Raw genomic sequence first — 24,695 nt, forward strand, 5'->3', positions numbered from 1 at the left:
TTCCCTTCCTTGTCTTTTCGCCACTGCCATTTTGGACTCCTGTTTCCTATTCTACCTACCTAACAGCATCACTGACTTGATGGACATGAGTTTGAGCAAGTTTGAGATGGTGATGGACAAGGAGGCCTGGCGTGCTGCAGGCCATTGGGTCGCAGTCGGCCGTGACCGAGAAACTGAACTGAACTGAACAGAATTTGATCATAGAAATCACTATAAGATAGCACGATTTTCACCATCTCTTAAAACTACATCTAGCTTCATGTAGTATTTTTAAAGATTTTATTAATACTTCGAATTTTCCATGTTGAGGTATTATTTTTAAAATACCAAAACTTACTCAATTTATTCAAATCTCTCTTCAATTGAGATTATTTCTTAATCTAAAATGACAGAAGATAATCTCTGTGGAGTTAATTAAGGTTATTTTTATGTGAATCTTCACCATCATGCAAATGTTTTTATTTCCTTTTTCTAGTTTCCTTGCATTTTACTAGGACACTATTTTTTTGTTGCTTGGATCATGTGCAGTTTCCTTTAATGAAGAAAAGCTATTTTCTCTATAATCAAAAAATTTTTTTTTATTTTTTAAACATGAAATAGTCAATCTTCTTTAATTATTTTTTCAGTAAGCATTTCCTTGTGTTATCAATAGCGTCAATGCCCCAGATGACTGAACAGAGCAAATCTGAAGTCAGCTTTGGTTTCCTCTGAAGACCGTGGCCAGTCTCTACCTGAGGATATCCTGCTATTTCACTTAGCTCTTCTAATGCAGCTGAATCTTGTGTAAATTAAACCTAATTGCTTTAACAGCGCTTAAGTGATCTTCTTTTTGTGTTGCTGAGGGTAATTTAAGGTCAAATGCGATACACGTTTCATGGAGATGTGCCATCTAGGGGCAGGCACAAAATCCATCAAGTATGGCTTTTGCCATATTCTGGAGCGTGGCGTCCCTGTCGCCCTCCAGGAAGCCGTGCACCTGAGTATGAATTCGGACTCCAGGCCGGAGCTGCACAAAGAGCCGTCTGGATTTTGGGCCACAGTTCCGTCTGGTTTACCTTCTCTTTTGTACATCGTGATTCAGGTCTTCCCCTGGCAATCTTTACAATTATTTAAATGAGGGCACAATTACTTTATTTGATTGTTGTGAATGTAATGGGATCTTCTTAAACACTTCCCAGCTTTGCGTCCAGGGTGCGCCCTGCTGCGGGTGTGCAGTGAGGGTCCCGTGTGGTTGCCGGGTCCTGCCCTACCTGCACATACGCCTGGAAGGACGTGGACGCTCCATGTGGCGGACGCTCCTCCGCTCCCAGGGGAACTGCGGTGACGCTCTGCTGACTTCTGAGACCCTCCAGAAGAAGCAGGGATGCAAACAGGGAGGAAGGGAAGACAAACAGCCATCGGCACTGTCTAAACATGGTGTTTATTATTCTAGAATCCAGGTGCCCACTCCATCTTCGAGGAAGGGTTTGACAAGCTTGTTACTCTGCATGCACGCTCAGTCGTGTCCGACTCTTTGCAACCCCGTGGACTGTAGCCCACCAGGCTCCTCTGTCCACGGGATTCTCCAGGCAAGAACACTGGAGTGGGTTGCCATTGCCTTCTCCATGTGGAGCACAAAGAGGAAAGAAAATGGGACTTCCTCCCCCTGGGGAGTAGAAGGAGGCAAAGGCTTCCATTCCCACAGTAACAACAAGAAAAACGGAAAAAACACCCTTATGGCTCAGTGGTTAAGAATCTTCCTGCAGGACAAGAACTGCAGGATTCGAGTCCTGGGTCGGGGAGATCCCCTGGAGGAGGACACGGCAACCCACTCCAGTTCTTACCTGCAGAATCCCATGGACAGAGGAGCCTGGGAGGCTACAGTGCATGAAGCTGCCAAGAGTCAGACACGACTGAGCGACTCAGCAAGCACGCATGAGGGGAGTAGGCCAGTTGCTGTTACTGTTGGTCAGTCACGCAGTCATGTCCGACTCTTTGGGACGCCGTGGGCTGCAGCAGGCCAGACTCCCCTGCCCTTCACTGTCTCCCTGAGTCTGCTCAAACTCGCGTCTATCGAGTTGGTGACCCCGTCCCACCGTCTCACCCTCTGTCGTCCCCTTCTCCTCTTGCCCTCAGTCTTTCCCAGCATCAGGGTCTTTTCCAATGAGTCGGCTCTTCACACCAGGTGGCCAAAGTATTGGAGCTTCAGCATCAGTCCTTCCAATGAGTATTCAGGGTTGATCTCCTTTAGGATTGACTGATCTCCTTGCAGTCTAAGGGACTCTCAAGAGTCTTCTCCAGCACCACAATTCAAAAATATCAGTTCTTCAGTGCTCAGCCTTCTTTATGGTCCAACTCTTACATCCGTCCATGACTACTAGAAAACCATAGCTTTGACTATACGGACCTTTGTCGGCAAAGTGATATCTCTGCTTTTTAAAACACTGTCTAGGTTTGTCATAGCTTTCCTTCCAAGGAGCGTCTTTTCATTTCATGGCTGCGGACATCATCCAGTACATACAAGTAGACCAGCAGATACAGGATAACCTTTATGAACTGAATTCTTGAGAAAGACAGCTCTTAATCAAGAACAGACATTCACGTTTATATATATTCACAGATATACAACTCTGAATCACTTTGCTGTAGACTTGAAAGATTATAAATTGACAAGACTTCAATTAAAAAACAAAACCAAAACTGATTTAATGCTGATGGTTGCACCACTCAGTAAATTTACTTTAAAAAATCATAGAGAATCCCTGGTAGTCCAGTAGTTAGCACTCTGTATTTCACTGCCGATGGTCCAGGTTCAATCCCTGGTCAGGGAACTAGGTCCTGCATTCTGCAGCTAAGACCCAGCTCAACCAAAGAAATAAATAATAAAAATATATTTTTTAAAATGGCTGCAGGGGAACAGGAGGTGGAGGGCTGGGCTGAATGTAAGCAAACAGTGTAATTAAAGCCTTGTCCCAGCTCCAGGGACAGCTTGACTCTTGGAGAAATCCGAATGATAGCTCCAAACCCAAACTGTGGAATGCCTTGCCTTCTGTGGGAAACAAGCAGGACGAAATCAAACCAAAACATCACATACCAGTCCCCACTGTTCACTTACACACAATGTCTGGAGTGGAAGTGAAAATTACGAAAAGTGTGAAGCAGCAGAAAAATTTGGCCAAAAATCAAAAGGAAACACAATCAAAAGATGTAGACCCCAAATGATCCAGGAATTGAAATTAACAGACACATAATTAAAAAGATGTTATGAGTATGCAGAAGAATCACAGACAAAGAGAAATAATAGATATGGGGTATTTCGAAAGACAAATGGAAACTAAAATCTCAAAAGAAGTTCAATCACTGGAAACTACAATATCACGGTATCCAAAATAAAAAAACTATTGGCTAGGCTTCTAGACACTGAAAATTTCAGTCATTTTGAAAACAGATCAGTATGAATAACGCAAACTAAATCACAAAGAGGGAAGAGAGGCTGAGTGAAAGGAGAGAGAACTGTAGCTTGTGGGGCCACAGCAGGCAGCCGGACGAGCCGGCAATCGGAGCCGCAGATAAAATGGGGGAAACACCTTAGAAGGAACGGCAGCCAAAGTTTTCTCAAATTTGATCTTCAGAAAATCAATCCATAGACCCCCAAATTCAACACACCTAGACACCAACTGTTGAAAACAACAACAAAAAAGCTAAAAAGTTAGAAACATCTAGAGGGAAACAAAGATCACACACATCACCACCACAGCAAACATGAGGGAACTATTATCAGAAACCGCGGAAACCCTCAGACAAACAGAAAGCAACATTTTAAAAGACTAGGCCCAAAGACTGTCCACTGATAGGTCTAAACCCAGTGGAAACGGCCTTGAGAAACAGAGGCACAGTAAAAGGCATTTTCAGGTAAACACAAGTGAACACGTGCCTGAGAAAGGCTCAGAGAAGGTCTCTGGCTGAAGGGAAGTGATGCCAGGTGGAAACTTGGATTCACGCGAAGGAATGAAGAGCAGAGCAATGGTAAACATGTGCATAAATAAAAAAGACCTATTTCCCTCCTTTTTTCATTTCTTTAAAGGACAGCTGAACATTTAAAGCAAATCCGGTGACGACGCTTTATGAGGTTTATAGCAAACGTACGTGTGAGGTATGCAAAAGAATCGCAGAAGGAATGGGAAAGGAGATGGAATTTTATGTTGAAAGGTCTTCATATTATACATGAAGTAGTGTAATTCTGGGGAAGACAATGGCAGCCCACTCCAGTGTTTTGCCTGGAGAGTCCCAGGGACGGGGGAGCCTGGTGGGCTGCCGTCCATGGGGTCGCACAGAGTTGGACACGACGGAGCGACTCAGCAGCAGCAGCAGCAGATTTCAAAGTAGATTGAGGTAAATTAAGGATACATATTGGAATCCCTAAAGCAAACTCTAAAAACATGATTCAGCATATTGTAGCTAAAAACCCAATGGAAGAGGCTTCCCTGGTGGTCCAGTGGCTAAGGCTCTAAGCTCCCAATGCAGGGGGCCGGGGTTCCATCCCCGCTCAGGGAACTAGATCCAACAGGCTGCAACGAAGAGTTCGAATGTTGCAATGAAGATCCAAGATCCTGCATTCTGCTACTAAGACTCTGTGCAGCCAAAGAAATAAATATTTAAAAAACAAACAAACAATGGGATGGACTTCCCTGGCAGTCCAGTGGTGAAGGCTTTGGCTTTTAATGCCAGTGGTGAGGGTTTGACTCCTAGTTGGGGAGCAAAGATCCCACATGCCTTGTGGCCAAAAAAACCAAAACATAAAACAGAAGCAATATTGTAACAAATTCAATAAAGAATTTAACAACAGTCGACGTCAAAAAAAAATCTTAAAAAACAAACACTCAATGGAGGAGACAAAATTTTGTTTTAAATTTTAAATCAGTTAATCCAGAAGAAGTTAGAAAAGGAAGAAACAAAAAAGCAAAGAACAAATAGGATAAATAGAAAGCAATTAGTATGATTATAGGTAGATTAAATCTCCAGTATCCCGAATTACATTAAATATAAATTGGTTAAACATTCCAATTAAAAGGTAGAACATGTCACACTGGATTTAGAAAGAAAAAAAAAAGCCTGCTATATTCTAGTTTAGCAGAGACACACTTTAAGTAGAAAAGCACATTTAGATTGAAAGTGAAGAGACAGAAAAAGAAATACCATGGGAAAAGAGTCATAGGAAAGGTGGCTGCTGCTGCTGCTGCTGCTAAGTCACTTCAGTCGTGTCTGACTCTGTGCGACCCCATAGACGGCAGCCCACCAGGCTCCCCCGCCCCTGGGATTCTCCAGGCAAGAACACTGGAGTGGGTCGCCATTTCCTTCTCCAGTGCGTGAAAGTGAAAAGTGAAAGTGAAGTCGCTCAGTCGTGTCCGACTCTTCGAAACCCCATGGACTGCAGCCTACCAGGCTCCTCCGTTCATGGGATTTTCCAGGCAAGAGTACTGGAGTGGGGTGCCATTGCCTTCTCCGTAAGAAAGGTGGAATAGCTGTATATTCAAACATTTGAAACAATATTGTGAGAACTAAGAGGAGACAATAATACAAAATAATAGATTTATAGTTAATATTTCAACATCTATTATAAATTGACGACAAATCAAAAAAATCAGGGAGTATATAAAAGATTTGAACAACACCATCAATCTAACCTAATTAATGTGTATAGAAGACTACCCCATCAGCTACAGAATACAGATTGTTTTCAAGTGTACATGGAACATTTTCCAAGAGAGAACATATGCTGGGCCATAAAATAAATCTTGTTAATTTTAAAGGATTGAAGTAATATGGCATACACTCTCTGACAGCAGAAAGCAATAGTGATGCCTAGAAAATCACTCCGTTTTTGACAATCAGGTAACACACTTCTAAATAATCCAAAGGTCAAAGAAGAAATCACAAGGGAAGTTATAAAAATATTTTACCTGAATTGTTAAAATCTCAATATACTAAAAACTGTGGTTTCGATTTTAAGTGTTTGTAACAGAAAGAGTGATCTGAAAGTCACGATCTAACCCTTGTGCATGTGTTTGTGGCGGTACGCGCTCCATCGTGACCCCGTGGAACGCAGCCCGCCAGGCTCCTCTGTCCATGGGGTTTCCCAGCAAGAATACTGGAGGGGGTGGCCATTCCCTTCTCCAGGGGACCTTCCCCACCCAGGGGTCGAACCTCTGTCTCTTGCGTCTCGTGCACCGGCAGGTGGGTCCCTTACCAGCTGAGCCACCAGAGAAGCCAATCTAAGCCTTACATTAAGGCAAAGAAGCGAAAAATAAGAACAAACTAAACCAAAAATAAATGAAGGAAATGAATTAAATGGAGGAAGGAAGTAATAAAAATAAGAGTAGAAATTAATGACGGGGAAGGCAATGGCAGCCCACTCCACTACTCTTGCCTAGAAAATCCCATGGATGGAGGAGCCTGGTAGGCTGCAGTCCATGGGGTCGCTAAGGGTCGGACACGACTGAGCGACTTCACTTTCACTTTTCCCTTTCACACATTGGAGAAGGAAATGGCAACCCACTCCAGTGTTCTTGCCTGGAGAATCCCAGGGACGGGGGAGCCTGGTGGGCTTCCGTCTATGGGGTCACACAGAGTCGGACACGACTGAAGTGACTCAGCAGCAGCAGCAGAAATTAATGAAATACAGAAAAGCCAAACCACATGGACAACAAACAAGAGAGCCAAAAGTTGGTTTTTCGTGAAGATTAATACAATTGATCAAACCTTAGTAAGACTAGTGAAAGACAGAGGGAGACATAAACTGCTAATAGAGTGAACATAATTACAGAGCCCACAGAAGGCTAATAGACGGTAAGAGAGTGATTGGTTTAATATCTGAAACCCAACCCTGTGATTCACCACATCAGCAAAATAAAGGGGAAAAAATCTTGCACTTATCTTAATAAATGTACAGAAAGACTTATCAAAATTCAATACCCATCTGTGATTTAAACCTCTAAACAAACTAAAAATAGAAGGGAATTTCCTCGATTTAATAGAGTATCTAAGGGTTCCCTCGGAGAAGGTGATGGCACCCCACTCTAGTACTCTTGCCTGGAAAATCACATGGACGGAGGAGCCTGGTAGGCTGCAGTCCATGGGGTTGTGAAGGGTCGGACACGACTGAGCGCCTTCACTTTTACTTTTCACTATCATGCATTGGAGAAGGAAATGGCAACCCACTCCAGTATTCTTGCCTGTAGAATCCCAGGGGCGGGGGAGCCTGGTGGGCTGCCGTCTATGGGATGGCACAGAGATGGACACGACTGAAGCGACTTAGCAGCAGCAGCAGCAGGAGTTCCCTGCTTTTTGCCTTTTTACACTGGCAAAAATTCCGTACTAAGACTGCAAGGAGATCCAACCAGTCCATCCTAAAGGAGATCAGTCCTGAATATTCATTGGAAGGACTGATGCTGAAGCTGAAGCTCCAGAACTTTGGCCACCTGATGCGAAGAACTGATTCTTTGGAAAAGACCCTGGTGCTGGGAAAATTGAGGGCAGGAGAAGAAGGGGGCTGCAGAGACTGCGATAGGTTCCCGTTCCTTCATTCCATCTCCAGGGGAACTTCCTGACCCAGGGATCAGACCTGAGTCTCCTGCATTGCAGGTGGATCCTTTACCGTCTGAGCCATGGGAAGAGCCCTAAAATTTCTCCAAAGCGAGAGCTATACCCTGTTCAAAAATGGCCAGATTCAGTATTGACTGGTAACATGTCATTTCTCTTCAAGTTGATCTGTAGATCAACAGATCTATGCTCTCTCAACAAAAAATTTCAGCAAGCTTCTTTGGGGAACAAATAGATAAGCTGAGTTAACATTTATATAGAAATACTAGAGATCTATAGCAACCAAAACAACTTTAGAAAGGAAGAACACAGCTGGAAGTCACACCATCAGACCTCAAGACTTTCTGTAAACCATAGCCAGTAATCAAGATAATGTAGACACTTGACCGGCAGAAGTGAATGGAGTCTAGAACCACCCGTGCTCAGTGAAATGATATTTGACAAAACAGCAGAAAAATTCAATGGGGGAAGAAAAAGACTTCTAACAAATGGTGCTGGAATAACTCAATAATCATGAGAAAAAAATAAACCTTGATCTCTTCATCACATCACGCACAATAATTGATTTGACTTAGGTCAACGATCCAAACATCATCACAGCTGTGAGAATACGACGTGGGAAAAGAAATTCATGGCTTTGGTGAAGAGTTCTTTGGCCACGAGAGCTCTAGCCACACAAGAATAATAATGATAGATAATTTTGATTTTGTTGTTGAGTCGCTCAGTCGTGTCCAACTCTTTGTGACCCCACGGACTGCAGCACGCCCGGCTTCCCTGTCCTTCACCATCTCCTGGAGTTTGCTCAAACTCATGTCCATTGAGTCAAAACAAATCCTCTGCGCCCCCTTCCACAGGCACCACTCACACTCTCCAGGACGGTGGGGTCACAGGTCTGAGCGGACCCACACCAGCCCTCCACTCCGGAGAGGGCTGAACACTGAGCCCACGTGTGAGAAGACTGAGGGACCCTGGCCGGCAGTGCTGAGAGGAGAGACATGCGCGGCTGAGCACAGGGCGCCCAGGTCCTCGGAGGAAGCCTTCTCTGTGGTCTAGGCTGCAGGGCCGGGGGTGGGTGGGCTCTGCCTGGGGTGGAAAGGAGCTCAGAGGCAAGCATGGGGGCTGTGGGCTGGGCTGCCTGGGCCCAGGCTGCACTTTCGGGGGGAAAATGCCATAAGCTTGGGGCTCAAAGTCCAGGGTGCAGGCTCCACCCCTACTGGGCACGTCCATGGTGCCCAGCCGCCCATCGGCCGCCCCCCGCCCACCCTGCACAGAGGCCCACAGCCTCCATCTTCAGCCGGGATTGTTACTATTCTTGGCTGTAACCTACACAGCTGCCCATTAAAATTCCATTAGTTTCGAAGGCCTGAGCTGCAGTTGATATTTCTAATTATTGTGAAATTAAAATTGTCCCTATAATTTAAGGATAATTGCAGGAGATGCCAGCTGGCACCCTGGGGAGCCACACTGTTCCCAGAGAGCTTGGAAAGTCTGGTGAAAGTTCTCTGAACATGGAAAGACCAAGGCGTTTGGGGAAATGAGGGGGGGTGGGCAGGGGCAGTGGTCAGGCACGAGGCTGGAATCTAAACTTCAAAATTTCAACAGTAACGGGCGGCTGTGAGTTCCTGACCTAGAGGTGGGCGGGGGCAAGCGGCTGCAGAGCCACAGCCCCCAGACCCCAGGCAGCCGGAGCTGAGGGTTTGCTGGGAGGATGGAGCCGTGGTGGGTGACGGATCAGCCGTGGCGCAGGGGGCGGCGGCAGAGGGTGAGATGGCGGGGTGGCAGCATCAGCTCGGTGGACGTGCGCATGAGCAAACTCTGGGGGACAGCGGAGGACAGAGGAGCCCGGCCGGCTGAAGTCCTTGGGGTGGCAAAGCGTCGGACACCGCTGAGTGGCTGAACAGGGACAAGTAAGCTGGGAACGTTCTAGAAGCTAGTGGAAAGCTCGCGGAGCGAGGCCCGCCTTGAGGGCGTTTTGTGGACGTGACATGAAGCGGCAGCTGGAGCGGGAGGGGCAGTCTTCTGTGTGCCCGGTCACCCCGCGCGCGAGGCCCTCTCAGCCAGAGGCCCAGCCGGGCTCCCCAGGGCCTGCCCGTATCCCGGCCAGGGACCATCTGCATGTGCAGCGAGGGGGCCTCGGCCCGAGCACCCTGCGAGCCCCTGGGCTCCCGGACAGGGCTACCCCTCCTGCCTGGCCCCACACCCCGTGCCCACTGACTGGCCCTACCAGCCCCTCCCACGCCAGCCGCTCCGAGGCCAGGACTGTGCCAGGTTACACGAGGTCCCCACGAGGGTCCCTGCGGCCGGTGCCCAGGGAGCTGTGGGAAACAGAGGGCCTGTGGCCGGAGGCAGGACAGCCCACGCATCACTGCGGTCTGGGGACAGCCCTGCAGCGCCCACAAGGAGGCCCGCGTCAGCCTGGGCGCCGGGCCACTCAGCGCCGTCTGTGCTGCCGTCTCGAGGCGCGGAGCTGGCTTCATCTCCCTCCTGGGACTTGCTCGCCTCTCCCCAGGGCCCTGCCCGTCTTCCTTGCCAACCCCCCAAGCCCCCCAGGGCCGCTACTCCACCCAAGTGTGGTCTGCCCGCCAAGGTGGCCCGGGTGACAGTGTGGCCCCACTCTCCTCATGACACAACCCGGGTCACTGGCTTTCCGGCCCGCAGTGGGCAGACACTGGTGACCCCTCCACCCTGCTCAGTTGCCCTGTCGGCCAGCGTGCTATTCTAGGAGCAGCCATGGCCAGGACCCCTCTCCCTTTCTGATACTAAATTTGCTAAAAGTTGAGCTAGGCTAGAAATGGGGCTTCCCTGGTGGCTCAGTGGTATAGAACCTGCCCGCCAGTGAAGGAGACTCAGGTTCGATCCCTGGGTCGGGAAGATCCTCTGGAGGAGGAAATGGCAACCCACTCCAGTATTCCTGCCTGGGAAATCCCGTGGGCAGAGGAGTCTGGCGGGCTACACCCCACAGGGTCACAAAGTATCGGACATGACTGGGTGACTGACCAGTAACAAGGCTGGAAATGACACTGGCACGGGATGGAACTGTATGTCTCTCTCATAAGAGAATCCAGGCCTGCACACCAGCATCACAGGACAGGCAGGCCCCAGGCCCACAGTCTCCCACCTCTGTTGGGCTGCGACTCTCATCCTCAGAGGGGGCCTCATGGTCCTGGAGGGCTGCTGGAGAGCCAGACATCTTCTCCATGTCCCCTGTTGTGGGGCCAGAAGCACAAGAAAGTGGGGAAAATGCAAGAAAAAACCCCACGTACCTGCCTGTTCCTTTCTTAAGGAGGTTTCCCAGAATTTGCACCCAACTTCCTCAGATGCCTTGTCACTCTAAATTGCAAGGGACTTTGATCAACTTTAGTGGGAACATTGCTGCCCAGAAGAATATAAGCGTTTTGTTCCCGAGGAAGGGGAACATGGATACTGATGGGCCTTTAGCAGGCTCTGCCACAGGGAGGGTCTTCAGTTTATTGTAACAGGGGAAAAGAAAACTTGAATCAACCTAGACATCAAATATCAGAGTTTGGAATAAAAAACTGGGGTCAGTCCTGAGTTCCTCCAGGGCAGGGACACAGCATCACAACACCTGAGCCTGAGCAGGGGCCCAAAACAGGCTGTGGAAGCGGTTCCCTGATGGCTCACACGGCTGGTTACACCGAGCCAGACAGACTGGAACAGCTGAGACGGCTGTGTCTCTCCTGCTGCTCGGCGGCCCCTGACCCTGGCCACCTCTGACCCCCGTGGCCCTCGGAGCATCCCGGCCGCCCCTTCACTTCACCAACCCTAAGTAACCCTCCCCGGTCTCTCACAGCCTCACCCTGGACCCTGGACCCTGGACCGTGGACGGGGGGAGGGTTTGTGACAAGCATGGTTCTGATGGAACATCGAGAGCGCAGCGTCCAGAATCTGTCTCAGAGGAGGGCCCCCAGGGGCTTCCAGAGGGTGGGCGGGCCCACGGCGGCTGGGGTGCTGCCCGGCTCCTTCTCCAGGTGCGGGAGGAGGGGGCCCTGAGGGACTCGAGGGCAGTGGCCCCTGCGACACCTCGGTCCAGGCCCTTTCCTGCCCTTTAATGACTGTGCCCACCTTTCCTGTCTGTTGTCATCCATTTATAAGCACTCGGAACATTACGCAATTACACACTTGTTAGGAATACGATCTCCCGCATGTCTGTATTACCACAACACAGAAAAAGGGAATTTTATACACTTATGTTAATCTGTAATCTAGTAGGGTTTTCTTTTAGGTTTCCTGGTTTTACAATCACGCCGTCTGGCAGAGGGAAAGTACTGCATCTGGCGTTCCGGATTTCTACACGGATCACTTTGTCCTTGGCTGAGTGGGTACAGCGCCGGCAGGGACCTGCCACGCTCCAGGGGCGCTGGCTGTCGGCACCGCGGTGACCAAAGAAGCTGGCACAACCTCGCCACCCACAGGGCCTCGAGAGCAGGAAACGGGCCCGTGATGGGTGGGGGTAGGGGTGGGGTGGCCCTGGGAGGGGTGGCCCCATCCCACTCTGTGCAGCAAACCCCAGTCCCGGGAACGCTGGCGGGAGGGTCTTCACTGCAGGCCCGGTGGCACACGCCCATGGGGTCGGGCAGGAAGAAGTCCGTGGGAAAGGGCAGGAGCTCCCAGGGGCCCCACGAGGGTCTGAGGCCTAGGCCCCGGGTGTCCGAGCCAGACACTGTTGCCCGCCCGGCCCCCGGGGCCCCGTGCGCCCTGGTTCCCACTGTGGTCCCGGCCACCTGGCCCTGTGACAGCCCTGCGCCCTCCCCTCCTATCACAGGCCAGCAGCGAGGACGCTCCTTTCCCTTCGGAGTGTCCTCGACAAGCGGTAGAAACCATTCATCCTACGAAATCTTGGCCCCTGAGTCCACTCAGGAGTCCCCTGAGTCTCCCTTCCATGAGACAAAACGTAAGCACACACAAAGCCCTTCAGCTCCAGACCCGAGTGGGCGGCCGTGTAGGGAAAAGCACGTGTGCTGTTGTTTGAGTCGCAGGCTGAAATATACATACATATACTTTAACGTGACAACTTTGATTTTGGCTGTGCTGTGCCTTCGTTGCTGCGAGGGGGCTTTCTCTAGTTGTGGTGAGCAGGGGCTACTCTCCAGCTGGGGTGAGCTGGCCCCCACTGCAGAGGGTTCCCACGGGCTCCAGGGTTCAGAGGCTCAGTGGTGCATGGGCTTAGCCACCTTGCCGCCTGTGGGATGGTCCCGGACCAGGCATCGAACCCGAGTCCCCTGCACTGGCGGGCAGATACCCAGCCTCTGGGCCCCCAGGGAAGCTGTGGAACAACGTATCCCTTGAAAGGGGGACTGATGGAAGCTCTGATTATTCAGACCTGTGTACCTGGCAGATGTTTTCTTGAAGACGACAAAGTGGGCCTGTCCCTTCAAGGAAAACTGACGGTGCTGTGACCAGCGATGAACTTCAAGCTTTCATCAGAGACTGGGATTTTGAAAAACTTGCATCCACCACCAGGACCTTGCTAACTCACCAAACTACAGACGTTTCAGCTGAGACTGATGGTGAATTCACACAGGGACACTTTGACACAGGACGGTCTACACAGGGCAGACCTGCGTGCCTGGTGCCCGTTATCTTCCAAATGCCCAGCCTGTGACGTCACAGCTGTAAGTGTGGAAAGGGCAGGTCCAGGTGCAGGACGGACAGATGGATTCCAGGGAGACGCTGATAAAACCTGATAGGATGCCGTAACCAGCACACAAGGAACCACCGTGGTCGAGTCTGGGTGTCGTCAGCAGGAAGAACGTCCGTGACCCGCGGGTGTTGTTGAAGCCTCCCCTTCTTTTCCAAACATGTATCCACAAGAGGCGGGATTTCCCAGATTCCCTCACTTTCCAACCAAGTCGTGTCCCATCGCGGCCACCGACCGCTCTTAGGCTAGAGATTAGAGGAAGCGTGACACAATGCCACTCTTCTCGCTAAAACTCCTTGTTTAGGAAAACATGTTTTCCATGCAATTGGTGTGTGTTACCACTGTAATGAGTTTATTGCTATCTTGAAACGAACATTTCTAAATCTTAGGTTTAATTTTTTAATTTCTATGTTTTAAAACAGTATTTTTTATTTGCCCGCATGGGGTCTCAGTTGCAGCATGTAGGATCTAGCTCCTTGACCAGGGATCAAGCCCGTGCCCCCTGCGTTGGGAGCGCATAGTCTTAGCCAGCGGACCACAGGGAAGTCCCTTCTGTGTGACTCCATCCGTCCTTCCTGGGGGGTTTTAGGGTGTGACCACCCTGAAGGGTTGCGTGCCGGTAAGGGTCTGGGTCAGAACCTTGAGTTCTGCCGGGCCAGGGCCCAGTGTTGGCTGAGCCAGTGAGTTCTCACGCTGCTGTCTTGTCTAAGAGCTGGAAATTGAGCAGGCAGCCCCAGACGCCGGCGCTGGACCTGGGGCGCCTCCCGGCTGACCTCTGCGGTGGGCGGGCACAGTAACCAGACGTGGGCACCACCGTGCACACCGGGCAGCTGGTTCAAAGGGCAGGGCTCCACCTCTCACCCGGCACACGGCCCAGCCCCAGGCAGGAGGGTCCAGAGTCCATGACCGTGCTCTCTGCGGGGGGAGACGGGGCGGGGGGTCCCAGGTGGTCATTCTGCCAGTCCAGCTCCACCCAGCCCCTCCCTCCCGGGGGCAGGCTTCGGGCTGGCCTCCGCACCCCTTGGGAGACCCGGAGTCTGACACCGGCCAAGTCCTGATCACTGCCTGGCTGCCCTCAAGGGCTGCAGGAGGGTCAGGTGCGCTGGTGGCCGTCACACCAGGGGGTTTCCAGCAGCCTCTGGGCAGGGCCCTCCCCCCGAAACACCAGAGGGAGTGGGTCTAGACAATCATCTGCCACTAACCACAGCCCCTGCGTCCCCTCAACCCTGCTGATCGGGGCAGCGACTTGCCCATTCCGGGCGAAGCAGACATTCCGTGAAAGATCCCCTCCACCGGACAGAGCCACACAGACCCAGAGAGAGAATCAGGGCTATGGGACCAAGGACCGTGATGGATGCTCTGTGCAAACAAGCAGGCCCTCAGACAGGTTTTCTTGCCCAGGTTTTCTCTGGGCAAGAATGTGAATGACCCCCCTGTCCCTACAGGGAGAAGCCACAGCCAGCGGCCGAGTCATCTCCTCTTGGTGACTTGCTGGCATCTCACTGAGCTGAAAGTCACATGGAAGTGTTTCCTCTCCACCATTTGCACAGCATCCTCAGAGATACGGAGTGGCCACGACACCAGCCGTGTCCCGAGTGAGGCTCTGAACGGAGCGCAGCTCTCAGCTCCCGTGGGGGCTTCCCTTCACCAGCCACCTGGGCCCAGTGACTCAGGAGGAACTCGGGGGGCGGGTATGGGGCGCTCTGGACAGGCTCTCTGGCCTGTAGACCCTGCACCCCACCCCAGCCCCTCTGCCTCCTGGGAAGGCAGCTCCCCCCAGGGTGGCTGCCGGCTCCCCAGGCACCCCAGCTGTGTGTCCAGCCCTGGGCCCTCAAGGCCTGTAGGCAGCCCTGCCCTCCCAGTGCTTTCACAACCTGCTGCTAGTCTGCGCCTCCACACAGTCACTTCCCGCCCTCCACGTGTCAGCTCCTGAGGTCAGAGGGCTCTCCCACCTGTCCCGAGTTGATGGATGGCACAGGGTGGGGTGCACGGGCAGGATCATCGTTTTTATTGAGCTGTTGCTGCTGGGGGTCCAGAGGCCCACGTCACGGAGTGGGGGTGGGGTGGTAGATAAAAGGCCACTGGAGGCGGTGCGGACCCTGGGGTCTCGGGGCCAATGCAGGCCCAGCGAGGGGGGCACCTGCGCGCACACCTGCCACGGAGCCGCCTCCACCTGCGTCGTCTTCGGAGGGACGGCCGGCCAGCTTCCTCCACGCCCAGCCGTGAGCCCTGCTCCCAGGAAGTTGTGAAAAGCACACGATTAACGTCAAAAGCCGCTTCCAGTACCGTAGACAATGACAATACCGGAGGGCAGATTCCAGGTGTTCTTACTGGGGAGCCGCCCTGCTCTGACCCGGAGTCCCGGGCCGGTGTCCAGGGAGGGGCCTTACGTCAGGGTCCCCAGCCCGTGCGGGGTTAGTCCGGGCAAGGAGCGGCCGCGGGGGCGGGGCCCGGGCCGGGTGCGGGGCTGCTCAGGGGCGTGGCCCAGGCCGGAGCTGTTCCGGGGCGTGGCCCAGGCTGGGGCGGGGCCTCCCCGGGGCGTGGCCCAGACCGGGGGCGGGCCCGTTCCGGGGGGCGGAGCCCAGGCCTCGGCCTTTCTAGGGCGAGGCCTAGGTCAGGGGCGGGGCCCAGTCTGGGGGCGTGGCCAGGGCCGTTCCAGGGGCGGGGCCCGGGCGGCCTAGACGCCGGACTTGGCGATGATGCGCTCAAGCAGACTCATCATTCGCTCCTGCAGCTGCAGGCTCTGGGCCTGCAAGACGCTGTGCTGGTCCAGCGCGCGGCGCACCTCGCGGCACGTCTCCTCCAGGGCGCGGCTCAGCCGGCGCTGCTCTTCCAGCAGGGCCTCCAGCAGCCGCAGCTTCTTCCTCTGCAGGTGGCCACCTTGCCCCTTTCGCTTCTTCACGGGCCGCTCCTCCGACCTGGAAAGACAGTGCAATGTGGGGATGGCTGGGCCCGGGACCTCGGACCTTGCCTGACCCTCCTGGCCATTCCCGGGCACTCGGAGGCCCGGGCCCTCCCTGTCATGACAGCATTCCCACACCCACTGAGCTGGGTGGGCAAGGGGTGCTCATGCTGAGGGGAGAGGACACCCAGAGGGGGACGAGGAAAACGCTGATTGGGAGGGCCTACAGGGCAGACACCACCAGTTCGGGCCAGCCTCCGGCAGATGGGGAAACCCCTGCCTCCTGGCAGCCTGGAAGGGGCCAGCACGCTTAGGGGTGAGGAGACAGGGACAGCAGGCCAAGGGCAGGGCCATAGAGGCCAGGCTCCCCTCCAGGACAGGAATCTTTCCAGGGTCAGGGCTGAAGGCAGCCCAGCTCTCTGCTGTGAGTGGGGTCCTCAGGGGTGGCAGGGAGCTGCCAGACGCCACCAGGCCCTGCCTGTCCCCAGCCTAGGCCCTCTGCTTCTATGCAGGATGGTGGCCCAGCCACCCTCGGGGGCAGAGAGCAGAGCCTGGACTCTGGAGGCAGAGGGGCCCCATGGCCCGGCCTGGTGAAGCACCCGGCAGCCCTAAGTCTGGGAAGCAGGCTCAGCCCACAGAAGCAACTGTCCGGCAGTGGCAGATCCCCTGCACCCCAGTCCGGCCACCAGCAAAGGCGATTCTGTCAGGGATCTTCGCTGAGAAACCACCCCCAGTCCAGGGAAGGGGCGCTGGACAACAGAGCAGCAGCCCCCCGATTCTGGGTGTCAGACCAGAGGGGCCCCCGAGATGCCTTCCTCACCCCACCCCCATCTGACCGACTTGAGACTGAGCTTGGAGGAGGCAGGACCAAATCGCACATGTACACTCTTCCTGTTCTCTTCTCCACTGGCCAACTCCTATTCACCCGTGAAAGCCCAGCCCAATGTGACCTCCTTTGGCTCGCCGGCCCCACACACCTGTCTGAGGGTGTCTTGCGGCACGGTCAGCTCAGGGCTGGCAGGACGCCATGGATGGCAGTGGGGCTGGGCCCCCACGGCAGCCAGGCTCCAAGGACACTGGGGAGGCTCAGCATGATGCCCGCTCCCTGGTTTTGAGAGACCAGCCAGCCTGGCAAGGCCAGGGAGAAGGGGGCCCCAGGGCATGGTCTGCTTGGGGTGGGGGAGCTTGAGAGCCAGGCACCGAGGAGAGGGCAGGAGGCTCGCCTCTGACTCCCAGCCTTCACCGGAGAAGGTCCTGATTTATCCCCATTTTACAGACAGAGATTGAGGCCCAAAGAAATCACGGACTTTCCACACCGCTGAGCAGCGAGGGTGCAGGAGATGCGCTTGAGCGGCGAACGTGACGGCCCAGGCCTCGGGCCCACTTGCCTCCCTGTCTCTGGGCTCCCTGTCCCTGAGGTGCGTGTGTGCCGCCTAGGCCTCTGCAGCTGGCCCTGGGCGGCAGATTGCCACCACCAGGACGGCCGCCTGACCCATCTCGGGAGCAGGCGGTGGGGCGGGAGGGGGGTGCACACACACCTGAGCTTAAGGGACAGTAAGCTGGAGGAGCTGTCGGAGCCGACGTCCTGGAGGCGGCCTTCGTAGGAGCACTGGTTATACGGTAAGTACAGAGGGGTGGACTTAGCGGACGGCGACAGGGACGCCTCGGTCTGGGACGTGGAGGGCCCCGGCTGCTGGCCGTCCGGCAGTCTGCCATCGCAGGGCTCGGGGGCCTTGGCCAGAATCCTATCAATGGCCAGGTAATAGGGCCAGTCGGGCGGGGCGGACTCGCTATCTGACATGCATTTTAATTTCCTGAAACGAGAGACACAAGAGCCGAGGGTGAGAGACGGCTGCTCCTGGCCCTGCCCGCCCGGCCCCTCTGCAGAGGGGCGCTCGAGGGCGCCGGACCCAGGGAGCCATGTGGCATGGGTATGGGCCACTCCCAGCCAGACAGGCCTCCCCAGAAAAGTAGGCCAGGAGAGACCAGGTCCGAAAGAGTTCGGGCTCGGGACCCTACGCTGCTGTGGGTGTCGACAGGACCCACAGGCCCCAGTGTCAGGCTGGCATCTCGAGCTGACCCCTACAAGTCCTCTCTTTGCTTTTCTGGAGTTTCTAAACTCTGCGGTGAACAAATGCTGCTTTTTGAGTCAATCAGCAATAAGAACATCTGTGGTATAACACCAACATAGGAGTGAGATGTGACATAATGTGTGACACGAACGTAAAATGAGGTCAGGTAACAAGCGTGTCCTGGAGAGGACGCCCCGGAGCAGGAGCTCAGGAGGGACGAGCACAGGCCTCGGTGGTCGCGGCTCTGAGTCTGCGGCTCGTCTCCGCTGCTTCACTGTGTGAGCCTGGGCAGGCCCATTAACCTCTCTGAGCCTCGTGTCAGTAAAATGGGGATGATCCAGCAAGACTGGAGCAGACAACACCCGGTGCCTGGCAAACAGCGAGCTCTCCAGATGACATACTGGGGGGGGGGGGGCCGGGGGCACGGGGCCTGACGCCCCCAGCGAGGGTCTGCTGTCTGCCTATGGTGGGCCCGCGCCCCTCCCAGGCCCTGCGTCCTGCCCTCCCCTGCAGACAGGCCCTGCAGTCCCTGGGCCTCAGCTGTCCCCTGGGAGTTGAGGGAAGGGGAGATGCAGCCACAGTGCAGGCCGCAGCCAGGTGAGCAAAGGGGCCACGGTGAGGTGGGCATGGGCTCTCTGCCTCCCGAAACCCAGGGTCCTGAGCCCCGGGCTGCCAGTGGCGGCCCCTCCACATTCCCCGCCCTTGCTCCTCCCACTCTGGGGAGGACTTTGAGTGACAGGGTCCCCCGCAGCAAAGTGGCTCCTGTCTCCCAACAGGGTGCCCTGTCAAATCACTGCCGGGGCGTGGCCACTGGTCACCCTGGTCCCTGGAGACGCACTGACCATCTGAAAGCATAGCCCTGGTGGGGGTGTGCGGCTTGGGGCAGAGGCCAAGGCACGTGGGGTCCTCAGCAGGGAGCCAGGACAGGCTGCCCCACCTCCCTGACCACAGGAGGACAGGAGGACGGAGGGCTGTGCTGTGTCCCGGGCCCCCCTCCAGCCCCTCCGGAAGCCCCCAGGTCCCGTTCTGCCCGCCCGAGACAAGGCCTGCCCCACTGCAAGGGGCCCCTGCACAGCACACCAGCAAAACACGCTCCCCGGATCCAGGCCACCCCCAGGCTTCCTTCACAGACAATCTGTTTTTCTACTTTGGCCATGCAGAGCAGCTGGTGAGATCTTAACTCCCCAACCAGGACTGCACCTGGGCCCCTGGCAGTGAGAGCTTCAAGTCCTAACCACTGGACCTCCAGGGAGTTGCACCAACCACCTTCATATCAACTGTCTCCGGAACCCCCGGGGGGTCCTGTGGTTGGGACTCCGCACTTCCACAGATAAGTGCCCAGGTTCAATCCCTGGTCGAGGAACTAAGATCCCACAAGCTGGCGGTGCGTTCAATAAATAAATAAAGATTGGCTTTGTTTTCTTCTTTTTTTAAAAAAACAGTTTTCACGAAAAAATAACTGAAGCCTCCACTAGGGCAGCTCTGGGTGGCGAGGGTCAGGGGAGGTGCTGGGGGAGATAAAGAATCAGTCCCCCAGCCAGAGTGTCGGCCTGTAAGGTCCTATGTGCATGCATGCTCCGCTGCGTCAGTGGTGTCCGACTGTCTGTGAGGCCCCGTGGACTGCAGCACCAGGCCCCTCTGTGCATGGGATCCTCCAGGCAAGAATCCTGGAGTGGGTTGCCATGCCGTCCTCCGGGGATCTTCCTGACCCAGGGATCAGACCCACATCTCCTGCATCTCCCGCACGGCAGGAGGATTCTTCCCTGCTGGGCCCCTGGGGAAGCCCTCTCCTGCTCCGGGCCCTGATGTTCCCCGTCGGTGACGGGAGCTGAGCGGTGCCGCTGTGTGCAAGTGCTTCAGAAACTGGGAAGCCCTGTGCGCGTGCGGCCCCACCCCCTCACCTCCTGTGGCCTCCTCCCCTCCAGGAATGGAAGAGGATCCCTCCCTGGGGCTCAGGAGGAGGCTTTCAGGATAAATAATGAATAACCCGGCCAGACGCCAATCAGAGCCGTGAGTCACGGGGTCAGACAGCAGGCCGTAAAGCCGCCCGCCTCAGCCCTGCCGCCCATTCCCTGCCAGGCGCCACAGTGCTGATGGCGGTGGGGTGGGGGCACACGGCTCGGCCCCGGCCTCAGACCACCTTTACCCTAGCTGCCGGCCACCTCTGCCAAGGTCTGGCTGGGGGCCGGACTGTGGGTCAGAAACGAGCCTCTGGATGGGCCAGGCTCAGGACTAGCTCCTTCAAGGCCGAGAAAGTTAAACTGATGCAACTGAACTGGCCTTCGGTTGTCCAGGGCCCTGGGAGTCTCTGGACACCCCCAGGCCTCAGATGGGCTGGGAGCCACAGGCCAGGAGGGGCGGGGTGGGGGGTGTCCTCTCACCCACAGAGGGTGGCTCAAGGTGCCCAGGCCAACCTGCGGGGCCCTGGCCACGCGGCCCCGGCCACACCTCCGCTCCTCTGTCCGGGGCGGCCACGGGGAGGACCAGGAGGTGGCCTGGGCTGGGACCAGTGGGGTCCTCACGTGTCCTCCTGTGATGGCAGCCCCCCAACAGGGACAGGCTCCTGGGGGCTGCGTGGGCCCAGCCCACCCACAGGGCCCATGCTCTGTGCCTCCCCGCCTGCAGCCCAGCTCCTGCTCGACCTTCACCCCACCTGTGACCCCCTCCACACCCGTGACCTCTCACCTGCCCATGACCTCTCACCCGCCCATGACCTTCTCCTCCCCGGGACCCCTGGCAGATAAACCTGGCCCCGCCCTCTGAGGTGCCTGGAGCTGCCCCAACCCGAGCCACGTGCCTGGCGGTGACGGTGACGCAGCCCCTCCCGAGGCAGCCACAGCAGGGACCCAGAGCGGGGCAGGGAGGGGGCAGAGGTGCAGACACTCCTGGGTGCTCAGGGCCTCCACACCCCCTCCCCAGCCCTGAGGCCAGCGCTGGGCCTGCAGCGGGCTCAGTGGACACCAAAGACAGCGGACTATGGGCTCAGGGGCCTAGTGGCCCAGCCTTGGGTTTCCCGCCCCCCGGCTGCCAGCAGTATCCTCAACCCTGCAGAGCCCTGGGGGTCTCCCCATGCCCCCCTCCACGGAGCCTGCAGGTCCCTCTTGCCTACACAAAGCCGGGACCCCTCCCTGCCCCCGCTTCTGTGACCCAGCAGGCTGCCCACCCACCGCCGGCGGGCCTACCTGTACTGGAAGGTCATATTGGTGATCTTGATCTTGATCTCTTCGCCCAGCCGGCGCTCGCCCGTCATCTCCAGCAGCTTGCTGGCCATCTTCTCGTACACCTTGGCATTGCGCTTGGTCTGCTTCAGCTCGTCGAAGAACTCCTCCCAGACGAGCATGAGGCCGCGCATCTCGGCGTCCGTCCAGTTGCGAGCCCGCCGGTGCTTCTCGGCCTGCGGGGACACGAGGTAGCCGGGCACCTCGGCCGTGGCCATGCCCGGGGCACCTGCGGGGTTAAAGAGCGCACTCGGGGCAGGCCGCTGGGGCCTGCACACCACGGCGGGAGCCCCGCTCCTGGAAGGCAGCTTCTCGCTCAAAATGGGGCCTACATCTGACAGGCAGGAATTTAGTTAAAAGCTTTTAAACGGGAAACGTCATTTTGATGTCACGTTTCCATGGCAACAGAGCAACTGCATAAGCTACAACAACAGAAACCTTTTAACTGAGAGCGCAGGAATCAGGGCCGCCCTGACGGGCCATCAATACTACAGCGAGCGGGCCAGGCCCAGAACTGGCGGCCCAGGCGCCCGGCCCTGCCTCCCAAGCCCAGCCTGGCCGCCAGGCTGGCCGGCCCGGGGCCACTGCGTGAGGCCCCCGCTGCGAAGACTGGGCTCAGGCAGCCAGGTAGGATCCAGGCCGCAGCCCTGGCCTCCGCCCCCTGCCGGGCCCACACTGCCAGGGGCCCAGGGAGGGCCCAAGACGGGGGGCTGGGGTGCAATGGAATGAGATAAGAGGCGGGGAGGGAGACCCAGAGGAAGAGAGACGGGAGGACAGAGGGGTGGGAGGGACAGACGACAGACAGGAGATTGGCACGGGAACACGTGCTTGGGGACCTGCAGAGACACCCGTGTGCAATGCCCACCCGCCCGTGTGCCCCGTGCACAGCCATCCTCTGGCCAACAGCTCACACGTAACGATACAAATGCCACCACCAGGCTGGGCACCGGCAGCTGTGGCACAGCCCTGGCTCGGCCACCGTCCGCCTCTTCCCCTCCTCAAGGGGCACGGCTGCCGGCCTGGGCAACATGACAGCCTGGGCGACATGGCGGCCTGGGCGACTTGGAGCCACCGCAGGGCTTGAGGCACAGGGTAGCTGGGAGCAGACGGTGCCAATGAACAGCAGGGCCCGTGGGGCTCCCGGGCACGGAAGCCTTTTTGTCCCCCATGCCTTATGTACAAGACTCCGGCCTCTGTGGCCTGCTCCGTGTTCCGAAGGGCAGAGTGGTTGCTGATTGGAGGAGGAGGGACAGGACAGGCCCATCAAGATGAGCAGGAGACAGACCACCTGAGGCCCTGCACACACCCTGAGCTCGTCAGCAACCTCACCTTTTAGAAAACCTGCAGAAGCAGACTTGCTGCTCCCTTGATCCCTATCACAAACCCCTGTCTGACTATAACCTCTCCCTACTCACCAGGGAGTGAGGCACAGCCCTTGAGGTGCTAGTGAAAACGCTGACCTCAGTTTGGGGCTTAAACCCACATGGCCGGGAACACAAACCTGGCCAAAACCCTGCTGGAGACTCAAGCCCAAGTGGCCGGGACTCAAACTCGGCCAAAACGCACAGTCTGCCAACTGAGATCACGGACCTGGTTTCAGGACCTAATGAAGCTCAGGTCTCGGACGTCTCATCCCAAAAAGAATTCAGTGAGAGACAAAGTGATAGGTCAGAAGTGGATTTATTCAGAGAGAAACACACTCCACAGACACAGTGCAGGCTGCCGCAGAGGGCAAGTGCAGCCTCGAGTGCTGTGTGGTTAGCTTTTCCTGAGTTGGGAAGGTCCCCTGGAGAAGGAAATGGCAACCGACTCCAGTATTCCTGCCTGGAGAATCCTATGGACAGAGGAGCCTGGCAGGCTACAGTCCATGGGGTTGCCAAGAGTCAGACATGACTGAGCGACTAACACTTTCACTTTAGTTTTTTTATGAGCTAAATAATTTCACGGGCTAATGTTCAGAATCACCGACTCTGTGGACATGAGTCTGAGTGAACTCCGGGAGTTGGTGATGGACAGGGAGGCCTGGTGTGCTGTGATTCACGGGGTCGCGGAGAGTCGGACACGACTGAGCGACTGAACTGAACTGAACTGAATGTTCAGAATGGGAAAGACCGGAGACCTCGTCAAGAAAATCAGAGATTCCAGGGGAGCGTTTCATGCAGAGATGGGCTCGATAAAGGACAGAGATGGAAGGGACCCAACAGAAGCAGAAGATATCAAGAAGAGGTGGCGAGAATACACAGAAGAACTGTATGAAAAAGATCTTCACGACCCAGATAATCACGATGGTGAGATCACTCACCTAGAGCCAGACATCCTGGAATGTGAAGTCAAATGGGCCTTAGGAAGCATCACTGCGAACAAAGCTAGTGGAGGTGATGGAATTCCAGTTGAGCTATTTCAAATCCTGAAAGATGATGCTGTGAAAGTGCTGCACTCAATATGCCAGCAAATCTGGAAAACTCAGCAGTGGCCACAGGACTGGAAAAGGTCAGTCTTCATTCCAATTCCAAAGAAAGGCAATGCCAAAGAATGCTCAAACTACCACCATTGCACTCATCTCACAGGCTAGTAAAGTCATGCTCAAAATTCTCCAAGCCAGGCTTCAGCAATACGTGAACTGTCAACTTCCAGATGTTCAAGCTGGTTTTAGAAAAGGCAGAGGAACCAGAGATAAAATTGCCAACATCCGCTGGATCATCGAAAAAGCAAGAGCGTTGCAGAAAAACATCTATTTCTGCTTTATTGACTATGCCAAAGCCTTTGACTGTGTGGATCACAATAAACTGGGAAATTCTTCAAGAGATGGGAATACCAGACCACCTGACCTGCCTCTTGAGAAACCTGTATGCAGGTCAGGAATCAACAGTTAGAACTGGACATGGAACAACAGACTGGTTCCAAATAGGAAAAGAAGTACGTCAAGGCTGTATATTGTCACCCTGCTTATTTAACTTATACGCAGAGTACATCATGAGGAACGCTGGGTTGGAAGGAGCACAAGCTGGAATCAAGATTGCAGGGAGAAATATCAATAACCTCAGATATGCAGATGACACCACCCTTATGGCAGAAAGTGAAGAGGAACTCAAAAGCCTCTTGATGAAAGTGAAAGAGGAGAGAGGAAAAAGTTGGCTTAAAGCTCAACATTCAGAAAACTAAGATCAAGGCATCTGGTCCCATCACTTCATGGGAAATAGATGGGGAAACAGTGGCTGACTTTAATTTTCTGGGCTCCAAAATCACTGCAGATGATGATTGCAGCC

General features: G+C 55.1%; 1 protein-coding gene across 1 annotated transcript; it reads right to left on the reverse strand.

Annotated features, from left to right (window-relative positions):
• Positions 1-15,012: 15,012 nt before the first annotated feature.
• MSANTD1 (Myb/SANT DNA binding domain containing 1) lies at positions 15,013-21,782 on the reverse strand. Its single transcript, XM_055435306.2, has 3 exons — positions 21,394-21,782; positions 17,678-17,953; positions 15,013-16,155 (listed from the first exon to the last, which is right to left on the reverse strand). The coding sequence occupies exons 1-3, from the start codon at positions 21,645-21,647 to the stop codon at positions 15,915-15,917; spliced, it is 771 nt and encodes a 256-aa protein (XP_055291281.1). The 5' UTR covers positions 21,648-21,782; the 3' UTR covers positions 15,013-15,914.
• Between the last annotated feature and the right edge of the window lie 2,913 nt (positions 21,783-24,695).

The sequence above is a fragment of the Moschus berezovskii genome, chromosome 5, assembly GCF_049115385.1.
Source record: "Moschus berezovskii isolate FMDL1 chromosome 5, NW_MosBer_1.0, whole genome shotgun sequence".
Classification (NCBI taxonomy): Eukaryota; Metazoa; Chordata; class Mammalia; order Artiodactyla; family Moschidae; genus Moschus; species Moschus berezovskii.